The sequence below is a fragment of the Zingiber officinale genome, chromosome 10A (assembly GCF_018446385.1).
Source record: "Zingiber officinale cultivar Zhangliang chromosome 10A, Zo_v1.1, whole genome shotgun sequence".
Taxonomy (NCBI): Eukaryota; Viridiplantae; Streptophyta; class Magnoliopsida; order Zingiberales; family Zingiberaceae; genus Zingiber; species Zingiber officinale.
The window spans coordinates 30,860,083-30,873,747 of NC_056004.1; the positions used below are offsets into that span (position 1 = coordinate 30,860,083).

The 13,665-nt window shown below is 44.1% G+C and overlaps 3 protein-coding genes and 1 long non-coding RNA gene across 4 annotated transcripts; 1 reads left to right on the forward strand and 3 right to left on the reverse strand.

Moving 5' to 3' along the window:
• The first annotated feature begins 289 nt into the window (after window positions 1-289).
• Window positions 290-6,359, forward strand: LOC122027100 (glucan endo-1,3-beta-glucosidase 8-like). The gene is made up of 3 exons (XM_042585945.1): window positions 290-312; window positions 4,717-5,043; window positions 5,139-6,359. Exons 1-3 carry the CDS (start codon window positions 290-292, stop codon window positions 6,256-6,258), a joined length of 1,470 nt encoding a protein of 489 aa, XP_042441879.1. The 3' UTR covers window positions 6,259-6,359.
• A 494-nt stretch (window positions 6,360-6,853) lies between these two features.
• LOC122027103 lies at window positions 6,854-7,247 on the reverse strand. The gene is made up of 2 exons (XR_006124289.1): window positions 7,114-7,247; window positions 6,854-7,034 (listed from the first exon to the last, which is right to left on the reverse strand). It is a non-coding gene; the product is annotated as an uncharacterized LOC122027103 (long non-coding RNA).
• Window positions 7,248-7,342: 95 nt separating this feature from the next.
• On the reverse strand, window positions 7,343-8,653 carry LOC122027101 (putative S-adenosyl-L-methionine-dependent methyltransferase Mjls_1072). Its single transcript, XM_042585946.1, has 2 exons — window positions 8,204-8,653; window positions 7,343-8,116 (listed from the first exon to the last, which is right to left on the reverse strand). Exons 1-2 carry the CDS (start codon window positions 8,577-8,579, stop codon window positions 7,512-7,514), a joined length of 981 nt encoding a protein of 326 aa, XP_042441880.1. The 5' UTR covers window positions 8,580-8,653; the 3' UTR covers window positions 7,343-7,511.
• Window positions 8,654-9,139: 486 nt separating this feature from the next.
• On the reverse strand, window positions 9,140-13,304 carry LOC122027102. The gene is made up of 3 exons (XM_042585947.1): window positions 12,871-13,304; window positions 12,649-12,672; window positions 9,140-9,737 (listed from the first exon to the last, which is right to left on the reverse strand). Exons 1-3 carry the CDS (start codon window positions 13,091-13,093, stop codon window positions 9,427-9,429), a joined length of 558 nt encoding a protein of 185 aa, XP_042441881.1. The 5' UTR covers window positions 13,094-13,304; the 3' UTR covers window positions 9,140-9,426.
• Window positions 13,305-13,665: the final 361 nt, after the last annotated feature.

Sequence of the window (13,665 nt, forward strand, 5' to 3'; positions counted from 1 at the left end):
GTGAGTAGTGGAGAATTTGCATGAATCGTCGCTGAGATCGCACTGTCGTCGCTGGAGAGGGATGCGAAGCACTGCGGAGGAAAACACTCACCAATAGCTATAACCTGCTCAACGGTCGGATCTCAATTAATTGAATGGCTCTCAATCATTTGGGAAGACTTTAAATCGATCGGTCAATCGATTCAAAGCACCTCTGTGCTCTCTGGAAATCGCCTGAATCGATCGCCCGATTGATTCAGCCTCTATCGCGTGATTTCCAGCCCCCAATCGATCGGCCGATCGATTGGAGATGCTCAATCGATCGACTGATCGATTGGGAACACTTCTGTGCGCGTGATATAAGCTCCCAATTGATCAACCGATTAATTGGGTCACTTCTTGTGCAGCACAACCCCAATCGATCGGCTGATCGATTGAACCCCTGTTCAATCGATCGGTTGATCGATTGAACCCTTGTTCAATCGATAAGTTGATCAATTGGTCTCCCTTTGACTTGTCTAAAACCAAGTCCAAGGTCTCCAATTCCAACATCCGATCAACCGTGACCTGTTGGAATATTATGCCTAGCATCCGGTCAATCTTGACCTACTAGGACTTATTTACCAAGTGTCCGATCAATCCCTTTGATCCACTTGGACTTTTCTTCTCGTGTCAAATGTCCGGTTAACCTTGACTCACTTAGATTTACTATCTTGTGCCAAGTGTCTGGTCCTCCATGATCCACTTGGAATTCCTTCCACCATATGTCCGGTCATCCTTGACTCATCTAGATTTCCTTGTGCTAAGTATCCAATCAACCCTTTGACCTACTTGGACTTTTCTATACCAAGTGTCCGGTCAACCTTGACCCACCTGGATTTTCACGTGTCTGGCTTCACTCACCAGGTCTTTCCATCTGCCTAGCTTCACTCACTAGGGCTTCCCATCTGTCTGGTTTCACTCACCAGGACTTTCACCTAGCTTTACTCACTAGAGTTTTCATCTGGCTTCACTCACCAGGATTTTTTCACTGCCCGGCTTCACTCATCGGGACTTACAGCTGCCTGGCGTCACTCACCAGGATTTTCACGTAGCTTCACCCACTAGGATTTCCAACTGCCTAACCTCCAGTTAGGACTTTCCCAGTCAAGTATCTAGTTAACCCTTTAACCTACTTGACTCTTCTTCACATCTAACTGGTCAACCTTGACCAGAGGGGAAATGTATCAACAATCTTTCCAAACGGACGATTGCATCTGCAATCTCCATGTATTGTCAAACATCGAAACTCAAACATCTAGACTCAGGCATGAGCCAACTCAAGCTTAGTCAACCTAGTCAACCTTGACCCAGGGGATATTGCACCAACATAACTAACATGTGACATCCTATATAGTGACTATTCACCTACCTCTTGATCCAACGGTCCTGGGGGTGGCTCATCTCTCAATGTGATCATATGGTTTGTGTCACACGATCCTTCTTTAAAAGGACCAATGACTTCTAGCACCCGCCTATCCCTTGTCTCTATTGTGCCTCTTTCTCATCTTCCTCCGGTGAATCCCACCATAGTAATGGAGTCAGAATCTCATCCCTGGATCATGATTCGAGAGATCCAGCAGCTACGGCTAGAGGTGAACCACCAAACTCAACTACTTGCTAAGAAGGAGAAAGCCTTAGCAGAGGCACTGAAAGTCATGGATCTTCATTGCTTGAACCAGAAGGAACTCGAGGTGTGCCTTCTCATCATCAAGTCCTGAGTCCATACCAATATTGCCCTGAAGAAAAAAGCCTCATTAGACCTAGTCGATAAGTCTTGGGCACTACATGACTTGAGAATGAAGTGTTTTCCCGCAATGTCCCACACGACTAAGGAGGCAAAGGCCAAGGACTTGACAATATTGCAGCAGTGATGGAACCCAGATTCACAAGTGGCTGAGCTAGACTCCCTACAAGCCAAATTAGAATGAACAGTTTGAGGTAGAGACTTCCAAGTTTGCCTTGAGGGTCTATAAGGACGTGGAGAACAAACACTGGGAGGCTCGGTGAGCAGTGTATTTTTGTTTGGGTTGTAGTTCGACCACACGCTCTCACCTGGGGCTGGAGGAGCAGTCCAACAACTCTACAAGGGATACCTAATGGCTGACCCGTCCGAAAATTTTAGACCCTCTAATAATTGTAGGAGAGAGATCAGAGAATACTTTTTCTGAGTTTGATTGACCAGAATATCTTTGTATTATGTGCTTGTTAATAATTTTGGATAATGAAATATTGATCCTTGCGTTGTCTCATTATTTTCGATTGCCTTTTTGTTTGCCTTTCCCTTTTCTATAACGCAATGATTATCTTTTGAGTTCAAACATTTAGAGCCAGCTAGAGCGGCCATTGAGATATGAGCCAGGTGGAGCGGCTTTTGAGATACGACTCTAGGTAAAGCAGATATTGGGATGGGCGTCGGATAGTGCGGTTGTTGAGATAGGAGCTGGGGAAAACGACTGTTGAGATAGGAGCCGGAAAAATCGACTATTGAGATAGGAGCTAGGTAGAGCGATTATTGAGATAGGAGTCAAACAGAGCAACTGTTGAAATAAGAGCCGAACAAAGTGACAATTGAGATAGGAGCCTGGCAGAGCGGCTATTGAGATAGGAGTTGGGCCGAGCGACTATTGAGATAAGAGTTGGCAGAGCGACTATTGAGATAGGAGTCGGTAGAGTGACTATTGAGATAGGAGCCTAGAAGAACAACTATTGAGATAAGAGCCAGACAAAGTGGCTATTGAAATAGGAGCCAACAGAGGGACTATTGAGATAGGAGCCTAGAAGAATGACTATTGAGATAAGAGTCAGACAAAGTGGCTATTGAGATAGGAGCCTAGCAGAGCAACTATTAAGATGGAAGTCGGGCAGAGCAGCTATTGAGATAGAAGTCGGGCAAAGCGCCTGTTGAGATAGGAGCCAGACAAAGCAGTTGTTGAGATAGGAGCTAGGCAGAGCGGCTATTGAGATAAGAGCCAAACAGAGCGATTGTTGAGATAAGAGCTGGTAACGAGGGTAGGGACACTGACGGGGAGAAGATTTTGACCTAGGGTCGGAGGATTCGACACAAGCTCTCAACCTTCATGCGAAGTGGGGGTTATTGATGGTACCCACGGGCCTGCGCATACCACAGACCAAGCACCGGGGAGCATTAGAGTGAGAACCAGGGAAAAGGTCCCTGGCGCGGGCCCTCTGACGCTCAAGTCAGAAAGAGGTCGAGCGAAAAAAATATGAAAAAGTAGAACTGCAGTAGATGCATGTGAGCGAGTGAGCGAGCATACTTGGCCAACAGAGAAGACCTCCCTTTTTATACTGCATTTCGTAACTTCCATAATCATCAAACATCATAGAATGTTGAATGTCAACATATGTCGAGTGATAGAGATGTACGATGAACTCTCATTGGATGGAGAAAGGTTTTGCTTCATGCATATGGCAAAGCATCAGAATATTCCTTAACAAACAGACGTTACTCTATGACAAGTGATTGTGATTCTCTAACAACGTTGTCTCCTAGTAATAGTCTGATCGGCCTTGAGCTAGCCAAGAATAGACTAGGAGCTATGGAAAGTAGAATGGGGTTCGATCGGCATGGAGCCAGCCAGGCATAGACCAGAAACAACGCAAGGTAGAATGGGGTCTGATCAGCATAGAGCCAGCCGAGCGTAAACTGGAAACTATACAAAGTAGAATGGGATCCAACCGACATGGAGTCGGCCCGGCATAGATCGGAAACTACGCAAAGTATAATAGTATCTGACCTGCATAGAGCCAGCCAGGCGCATAGTCCTTGACTTTGACCATCACCTCCTCTAACTTTTGATTGAAATATCATCCTGATTATTGTCGCCCTCGTACTATCCTTGAGTCACGCCTTATTCTCCATATTAATTGGGATAAATAAAATATTTTTTAAAAAATCATGCCTTATATTACAAAAATATTTACATGGTTCGCAATTTTATGCTTCAAATACATCATTCAAAATAATTTAACATTGCATATGCGTTGTTATTCAATGATTGTAAAATTCTTAATTAACTCTATTGAAGTTTGGTTGAAGCAACCAAAGAATCTAGTTATCTGACACTATATTAGCGATAAATTGGATTCCTAAACATCCTAGTTCAACCATAAAAACCTTAATTGCAATAATTTCCCTAATCAACCTTTCTAAGAGTTAAATAACTCTTAATAATCAAATAAGTTGGAGCTGAAAATTCGATTGAAGCTTAAACTCAAATCAAAGTAAATTTGAATAACTATTTTAATAATATTATTTATTAAAAAGAAATCATATTAAAAATAAATAAATAAATAAATAAAGACAGACTGAAGTCTCCTGTTGCTAAGTGCAGGCAGTCCGGCAGTCCCTCTTGGACTTCATTTAAAGTAGAATTTATTTTTCTGGGAAAATAAATAGAAATTTTTTTAAGAGTGGATTTGTCGAATTCTTTTCTTGGATCTTGACAAGCAAAAAATTATAAATAGATAGATAGATATATCTATCAGTATATCGCAATTCTCTATCCCTCTTCTATTTTCTTCCATCTCTCTGTGTCGCTGGATCTTTCCTCAAACCAGGGGACCTCCCTGTTCTGCGCCACCACCTTCTCTAAAACCTATCCATTCGCCATTTTTATTTTGCCCGCTTCGCATTTCCTTCCACGCCATGGACAGCCCCGCGACCGTGATGTGGACCTACCTCGCGGTGGCCGTGGCCGCGGCCGCATTGGCCTCAGCCTCCACGCCCGTCGTCCCTGGCCTTGGCGTCAACTGGGGCACCATCATGTCCCACCCCATGCTCCCTTCCACCGTCGTGCAAATGATCCAAGACAACGGGATCAAGAAGGTGAAGCTGTTCGACGCCGACGAATGGACGCTCAGCGCCTTCGCCGGCACCAATATCGAGGTGACGATCGCCATCCCCAACAACCAGCTCGCCCGAATGAGCGAAAACTGTAAAAACGCCAAGGAATGGGTCAAGGAGAACGTCACCAAGTATGATCATGCAGGAATCAAAATCAAGTAATTAAACGAGATCTGCTGCTTTTATGTTATCTTGAATCGTTCTTGATTTGCTTATCTTTTTATCATAAATGGATCGCTCTGTAATTCTTTAGCTATGTCGCCGTTGGAAACGAACCATTCCTGACCAGTTACAACGGGACTTTCATCAAGACGACGTTTCCGGCGCTGAAGAACATCCAAACGGCCCTCAATGAGGCCGGCGTCGGAGACAGAATCAAGGCTACTGTTCCCCTCAACGCCGACGTCTACAACTCCCCATCCAGCAATCCCGTACCGTCGTCCGGCGACTTCCGTTCCGATATCCACGACCTTATGGTGGACATGGTGCGCTTCATGCACTCCCACGGATCCCCGTTCATGGTCAATATCTACCCCTACCTCAGCCTCAACCTGAACCCCAACTTCCCGGTCGACTACGCCTTCTTCGACGGCGGCGGCCGCTCGATCAGCGACAACAACCACCAGTACACCAACGTGTTCGACGCCAACTTCGACACGCTGGTGTGGGCGCTGAAGAAGGCCGGAGTGGGAGACATGAAGATCGTGGTCGGGGAGGTCGGGTGGCCCACCGACGGCAACGAGTACGCCACCCTCTCCAGCGCCAAGCGTTTCTACGACGGGTTCCTGAAGCGGATGGCCGAGAAGGTGGGGACGCCGTTGCGTCCGGGGCCCATGGAGGCGTACCTCTTCGGCCTCATCGACGAGGACATGAAGAGCATTTTGCCGGGCAACTTCGAGCGCCACTGGGGGATCTTTACCTACGACGGCCGGCCCAAGTTCCCGATGGACCTCTCTGGAAACGGCAACGACAAGTACCTGGTGGGGGCGAAGGGCGTGCAGTACCTACCGGCGCAGTGGTGCGTGCTGAAACCGGAGGTGAAGGACGACTCGCTCGTGGGGACCAACATAGACTACGCCTGCTACAATGCCGACTGCACCTCTCTGGGCTACGGCTCCTCCTGCAACCAACTCGATAACAGGGGAAACACCTCCTATGCCTTCAACATGTACTTCCAGATGCAAGACCAGGACGTTCGGGCGTGCGACTTCGATGGCCTCGCCGTTACCACCACCGTCAATGCCTCGCAAGGCAACTGCCTGTTCCCGATCCAGATAGTTAGCTCGGCGCCGATACCGCTGGCAGTGGCCCGTCTCGCTATCGGCAGGGTCGTCCTGGTGGCGATCGTCGCCTGCGCACTTGTGTTCATATGAGCGGAATAGGAGTGATCATGACAGATCGATGTTTCTTGATTGCTGTGGTGGTACTGGTAACATGCATTTCAGAAGAAAATTTTATAACTAGGTTAAAGTTAAGACCATAAAGAAAATTTTTGACACTTTGATCATCAGATTACAGAAACCTTTGGTACGTGATTTTGCCACAATGACGATCGTACTTTCAATGCTGAGTTTACTTTGTTTCTTCATGTGTATGCCTGCGTAACGCTCATGTATACTTCGCTAATTTAGAGAAGCTAATTAATTCAAGTTTGAATTTGGGGGATGAACGGAGGGAGAGATGAAAAGAGCGATCGGGACCCCTCTTGATCGAAAGCGTCAAGAAAGCAAAAATTAAGCCATTTAAGGGACCTGGAGAGCGACTTCCAGGCCTTCAGAGGCGAATGTTTAAGTGCCATTGTGTAATTAGAGATGGTCTCCAACACATTGCATAACGTGCATCTTCAGAATTTGGACATCATCAGACGGGGTAACTAGATCCAAACAGATTTCTACAATCATTCATTATTAGAATGCAAAACATCGGACGTGCACAAGGATTTGAAGCGTAACGAAGAACATATAGAGATACAAACAAAATTGCAAGTAAAACACAGCATTTCTACAAGCAATGAGAAGCAAGTAAAAAGGGGGAAAAAAAGCCAAATTTCATTAATAAAAAACAGATCAGCACACAAGGGTCACCGAAGTAACAACGAAATGCTAGATCCCACAACCAACCGCAACAAGCATTCATAGATCTAAAGTTTCTGGGACGGAAGATACGAGATCATGAACAAATGGGGAGAAAGCAGTAGGTCAAAGGGAGATCGAGAAAGGAAAACGAACCTGGAAGCCATGCTGGAGCGAGACGCACTTTCTCATCTTCGCAGGTCAATAACAGATCGGAGGAGCAGAAATATGGAAATGCTGAAGAAAGTGAGGCGAGTGCTAAGACGCCGTCAAATGCCATGAAGCACACCGCAAGGTTCGCCCAGGGAGTTTAAATAAAGGCGGGCGTTGGGGAGCGATGTTAGGGTTTCCGTCAACCGGAAGTTAGCTTAAGGTCCACGTGGAATTTCTCATCTAATTTGAATTCCAAATTCAAATAGTCATGCAAATATACAATTTGTGTTACAGGCTTACAGTCTTGTTTATGCCAAATCTTCTACTTAATTTCCAAGCAAATTTACTAGAAGAGTATTACAAAACCACAAATTTTCTTTTCTGGTTGTATAGAGAGACGATTAATTAGAGGCCTCCACCAGGTACAACCTCCGGCAAGGAGTTCCGTCGTCAGGGTCGATCTCCATGGACCTAGGCAAGCTCCTTAGCTTATGGAACAGGTTCTGGGAGTCACTCAGCAACCCAAAGTGGGCATCAGGGTCTCCAATTTGGGATAGCTTGACCTGTCCGTATCCCATACTGGACAGCAAATGATCTGGCCAATCACTGTAGAATTGGAAGGTGGAGTCCGAGAGCGAAACGGAGGATTTGTTCATGAAGTCCGCGAGCAGGACGCTGTGTGTGGAGGTGCAACCGGCGGCGATGGCCTCCAGGACTTGCATGGCAAGGAGGTGAGGGAGGTAGTAGAGAATGCCTTCCAGCACCCACACTGTTTGCCTCTCAGGCAGGTATCCACTCTTCTGTAGCTTCTCGATCCAGTCTCCTTCTCTGAGGTCTGCTGCCACTCTGATCAACGACTTAGCTCGCATCGAAATCTGGTGCTCTTTGGACGACACCATCACTTCCTTGAGCAGAGATGCCTTGACCTGCAACAGCTCCGGGAAGTCGACCTCGAACACGATGCTTTCCTTGAGGCAGTTCAACCTGTAAGCTCTCGCATCCATCCCTGTCAGTTGTAAGGTCTTAAGCTTGCGCTGAGGAATTCATTTATTTCTATAAATGACTCGTTCCGTTCGATCCATTTCACACTGACCTGCACCAAGCAGAACAACTTGAGCAGGCCTGGTGACGAAGGAGTCGATGGCGGCTTCCAGCCGGGAATCGAACCACAAAGTTCGGACCGCAAGAATGACGCCGGAAATTTCCTGGGCATTGTTGAGCTTGTCCTGCGTCATCTTCTCGTAGAGGCTCCTGAGGTAGCTCTCCCCTGCTAACACAGCGGCAATGGGGTCATGCACAGCGTGGCTCCACAAGGCCCGGCCGGCCGCGGTCTGGCAGGCGCTGCGCCGGAGGAAGTCCCACTCCTGCTCGATCGTCGCGTGCAGCGAGCGGACTGCGTCGGACGTCAGCACGTCGGACAGCTGCAGCTCCTCCAGCCACGAAGGGGAGCTGTTCCCTTCTTGCGACATGGTGCGCGAGAAGCAAATGTTGGGACTGATGCATAGGTGTAGAGGTATGAAGGTGAGTGGAGTGGAGAAGATAAGGAAAGAGAGCCACACACATTTATAGTAAAGGGTAAGTGCAAATCAAAACCTTGTTTACGAGCTTGGATATGTATCATCGTTGGCTTGGATATTGACCACCCATTATTGGAGGCATGGGAGCTTCCAAGTCCCAGAGGCAGCTAAGGTTGCTTGGAATACGTACTTGCTTTTGGCTGGCTCGGGCCGATCTCTAGTTGAAATGTTGCTTTTGATATCGAAGAGGATGGGAAGCTATCAGGATGACAAGCGGGCTCCCTTATCGACAGGTCTGGGATTGGCAGAAGGTAGTGGTTGGCTTTCGTTTTCCAGTGGCCAGAGCCCCATGTGAGAAAACAGAGAGACGAAAAGCAGACAAATTGACACGTCTGTTTAGGGCTGTGAGAGGACCATTTAATCTGAATTAGAAGGTTCAGATTTATTCCACGACTCCGACGTGGCACTGATGTGTTTGTGGCATGTGCAGACTTGATTTGCTCTAAATTATATTGAGAAAACAAATAGCATGGCCCAACATCATGCCTCTAATTAAGAGGTACCATTTTTTTTAATACAACAAAAGGACACAAAAGCGTCTTGCGAGGAAGACGGTATGTAGCAGGATGTTATTCTGCGTATGGATTAAAATCGTTGTCATAAATATGAAACGAATTTTCACTAGTGCACTTCCCTTTGAGGAGCAAATCTCGTATGGACAACTTGGAAGATTGCTTCGGAGCTTCGGAGGCAGCCGGAAAGATACATTTGGTTCACAAGGAAATGGAACGTGATATCATTAATAAGCATGAGCATTTTTCCATCCTCGCCGCCGAGCTCTCTGCTCCCACATAGCAGTTAGTTTCTTTTGTTGAAGTAGTGCTGCCTCCGCCCTCTCTCGGGCTTCCTCACAAGTATCCATCCCTGAACTGCACTTGTCGGCTTCTTTTTGATATTGTGAAGCCAACTTCTTTGCCTCGAGCAATGTAACATCGGCACGATGTTGAGCTTCAGTTGCCTTTTCTTCTTTCAACTTCAATTCTTCAGCAAGAAGGTCTCTGAAATTCTTATCCATTTCTTCACTGACCTCTGGGTCATGTTTTGCACAATCTGCAACAAAGGAATTGAGCAAAAGTAAAAAAAAAAAAAAGGCTTCTCAGAATAGGGAAAGAACAGCAAACAGAATGAAAACAATGTTCAGTGACATAATCGTGCATCATGATTAGTGAGCATGATAGTATTATTTAATCATGCATTACATAATCAGCTTGAAGTGGCTAACAGCACATGATGCACCTGAAAGCATTTAACTGTGACTTAATTCTTACTGGCACAACCACAGAGTAGTTGAAGTGCCAACTAAAAGCTCCACTAAACATGTTCCTATAGCACATGAAATAACGGTAAAAATTCTCTTTGCAAGAAGTATATTTCTCTCAGATGCATATGCTTATTACTCAGGTCCTCTTAAAAGGGGTCAATTCAGAAATTTTCTTTTACCAATGGAAGCTACAAGTTTGCACCAATTAATCATCGGTATAATAATCGGTACCGCACATAGCCTAAGTTGTGGGGGAATGATTAGAATGAAAACTGATAAGTATATTACATAAAAATGGATAGTTTGTGTGGGTAGCACCTTGCAGATGATTGCTTGTCTGCTATTGCATTTTCATACCTATCAAACAGTCAGTGTATAGAATCTGAGACCAGGTGTAGTTTGCATTCAATTTTGAAAAATGCATAAAACCTATTCAGAAAGTAATATATAATTTGGATGACAAGAATGCCGAATACACATGCAGCAACATATCCATAGTGGTTGCTCACCATTGCAAAAGCCACACACGTAGTACCAAACAATCTAGGCAACTTTTATGAACATTGTCATAATCATCCTCATTGAGTCATGCCTATTGCAAAAGTTGTTGCCATGTGACCAAAAGGTCACGGATTCGAATCCTGGAGACAGCCTCTTGCAAAAAGCAAGATAAGGCTGCGTACAATGGATCCTTCCCCAAGACCCTGCATGGCGGGAGCTTCGTACACCGGACTACCCTTTATTGAGACATGCCTATCCAGATTATTTTATGGTTGAGTACATGAGTCCTATCTCTCCATGGCTTCTACGAAAGGCAGTCCCACTTGTATTTTTCAAATTAGTTAAATCATTTTTATTAGATTGATATGTTTTTGGTCAACCTTTACCTCTTGTACTATCCACTTTAATATATTTGAGTCTTGTAACTATAATCTATTGGTCATCTTTACACACGTTCTCAACCTATTTTATGGTGGAACAACTCCTAAATGCTCTGATTATTAGCATTTTCCCCTTGTTAATCGATCCACACATCCATCATAAAATTCTCATCTTTGTTACATAAACATTTTGTAGGTGTAATGTCCTAAAAGTCCAATAAACCATAAACTACAATGGGCTGTGACACAGTCTGATAAGATTTGCTTTTTAGTCTAAATGGGAGACATGAGGATTAGAAATGCTGAATAATGACGTCCCATAATGTGTTTTAACCTATTTGAGAATATCTTGAGATTAAAGAATATGTTGAAGATCCAAGATGAAGTGAGCTCAAATTTCTCTTTACCAACAGAAGCATATAAATTAGAGTTCAAGATCTTTTTGGTAGGTGGTTGGATATGTTACTTGGACTCTTAGTCTACACTCTATCATACCTGTGTCAAATTCAGCCACTAATACTCATGTTTACAGTATCACCTTACTGACCATGTATAAAACTTTTTAAAAGTTCAATGCATCCTAGATCTATACCTATGTAGGATACTCGAACCTAAATAAGATAGGTGGATAGCAAGAACTCTTACATAGAGTTTGGAGACTCATAGCTGATGGGGTGAAAGAAAACAAAAATAAGATAGATAGTAAATTCTATAACAGCCAGTTTAATCGTTGACTGACTCTTGTAGAAGGTTTATCGGTAACTATTATGGTCATGCATGATTTTAGTTGTTTGGGATGAAAGAAGACAAGGAAAAGGAAGAGCTTTGGAATTTAATCCCAAATTTGACACTGTATGTATCAAAATCAGTAGATGAATGCAATAATAATTGTAATGTAGGTTTTTACTAAGCTATAAGGTACCGGAATTTGAGGTATAGGAAAAATGGCTTAAAAAGATAGAAATGAAAAGCCATAGCAATTTACAATTATTCTTATCCTATACCAACCATCTTGATGCTTTGATTTTCCTGAAATCTTTTCGAAGTATCTTCATAGTGATGACATCTTGATCAATCTACATCCTCAAGCATGTCTATAATTAAATTGCTCTAATTGGAAACTTCTTAAATGAAAAATATTTCATAACATAGTCTTAAGTAACTCCCTTTTGCAACATCAAAATTCCATCAAATTAATTGTCCTAATCTCCTTTAGATTGTTCTTTAATTCTTCCACTCAAAATGGTCAACACGTTTAGGCAATTCACATAACATGTAGCAAATGGATTTGTATGGATGTGCAACAAATAAAATCCAAAGTGGTTTGATATATTGTAATTCTATCATTCTAACCACTCCCAAGGAACAATAATGGTGCATCTCAAAGACGCTAGGTTATAGTTAGAAACACATTCAATCCAGAATAAAAAAATTCAGCATGATACACCTATCTTGTTTCTCTTCTTAAACTGGTGTACTACAGAAACAGAGCATAGCATAAACACTCTAAATCACGTAAGATACCCATTAAGTAATTTTTTTTCCTTTCTATTTTTAGCAATGTGACACGTTTTGAACTCCTAGGACAGATTTATCTGCCACCAAAAAAAAAAGAGTAATAAAACACTCAACAGTCACCATCTTAACATAAGATTATCAAATTTATGTTCATCTATTTTAGAAGTTATTAGAAATAGGCTGTAAGAGTAATTACTTAGATTATACTCGAATCCACGATTCTCAATGATTTCAACTACTCAATATTAAATGTACATTTATAAAGCAATTAAAGATCAGGGATGGAAAGCATATAACTAACCTGTGAAGGACACGTTGATCAACTCTGCAAACAGAAAAATATTACTCAGAACTTTAGAACACAAAAAATCCACAATCCTAATGTCACTAACAGATTCTGAAACAAAAAAGAGGGGATCCTAAGATCCAAGAGGGAAGATGCGCCAGATCGTCGTCAGATCTGGTCGAGAAAGGCTGGAGGAAAAATAAAGCGAATGCGGAGGGTGGAGGGTGGAGGGAGAACCTTCAGGAACGGAGAGGAGGGGCTGAGCGGAACAATCGCAAGCGGCGCAAGGAGGGCAGGAGGAGGAGCTGCCGAGGGCTTCGGCAATGTGCCAGTAGAGCGGGGGGCCTACGATGTAGCCGGCGAGGCCCAGGGCCATTGAAACCAGAACGATTTTCACAAGGGAAGGGCTGATTCCGCCTCCTAGGTCGCTGCTGCCGCCGAGAGGGGTGCCCCCGGCCATTTACCTTGGCTCGCTTATACGGTCCGGCGCTAACTCCGCGTGGAGACAGAGCCAGAGGAAAAGAGGCAAAGGAAGATAGGAAAAGAGGATGGTAGGAGGAGGCTGCTAGCGGCGCCAGAATCAGGGAAGCGTCCGGTCGGCGTCGGCAGGCAGTAACCGGTGCGGCAGCGTCAATCGCAGTTTGTGTGATTAAGAGCGTGATAAAGAGAGTTGCGACGAAACAGCTAGATGGAGTTTTTCTTTAATATTTTAGTGGTAGTACACCGAACCGTTTCCACCGAGCGAAGAACAGAACCCCAGCCACGTGACTGTGGGTCCCAGCTATCCAAATGAAGTAGTAAAATTTTGAAACTTCTAAAAAAAAATATTAGACAAAAATATATTGTTTTTCCACTAGCAGAACACAACTAAAATTGGTTTAAATCTATAGCATTTATAATTTGTTAGGGGTGAAATTATGATGGAAAACGATGCGTTAATGAGGAGGGGTCTTATTCAGTGGAAGATTGTTGTCACAATAAAGGTTAAAAACGGTCAACGCTTAGATATCATAAGTTAATCGGAGTGATCAT

Bases quoted from the DNA above. Each gene is read 5' to 3' on its own strand.
- LOC122027102 (XM_042585947.1), bottom strand. From the start codon at position 13,093: ATGGCCGGGGGCACCCCTCTCGGCGGCAGCAGCGACCTAGGAGGCGGA. The intron at 12,673-12,870 runs GTTCTCCCTCCA...TTCTGTTTGCAG, and splicing joins CCTCCTCTCCGTTCCTGAAG to AGTTGATCAACGTGTCCTTC. The intron at 9,738-12,648 runs GTTAGTTATATG...CCTTTGTTGCAG, and splicing joins GATCAACGTGTCCTTCACAG to ATTGTGCAAAACATGACCCA.
- LOC122027101 (XM_042585946.1), bottom strand. From the start codon at position 8,579: ATGTCGCAAGAAGGGAACAGCTCCCCTTCGTGGCTGGAGGAGCTGCAG. The intron at 8,117-8,203 runs GTCAGTGTGAAA...TACAACTGACAG, and splicing joins AGTTGTTCTGCTTGGTGCAG to GGATGGATGCGAGAGCTTAC.
- LOC122027100 (XM_042585945.1), top strand. From the start codon at position 290: ATGCTCAATCGATCGACTGATCG. The intron at 313-4,716 runs ATTGGGAACACT...CGTGATGTGGAC, and splicing joins CTCAATCGATCGACTGATCG to CTACCTCGCGGTGGCCGTGG. The intron at 5,044-5,138 runs GTAATTAAACGA...GTAATTCTTTAG, and splicing joins CATGCAGGAATCAAAATCAA to CTATGTCGCCGTTGGAAACG.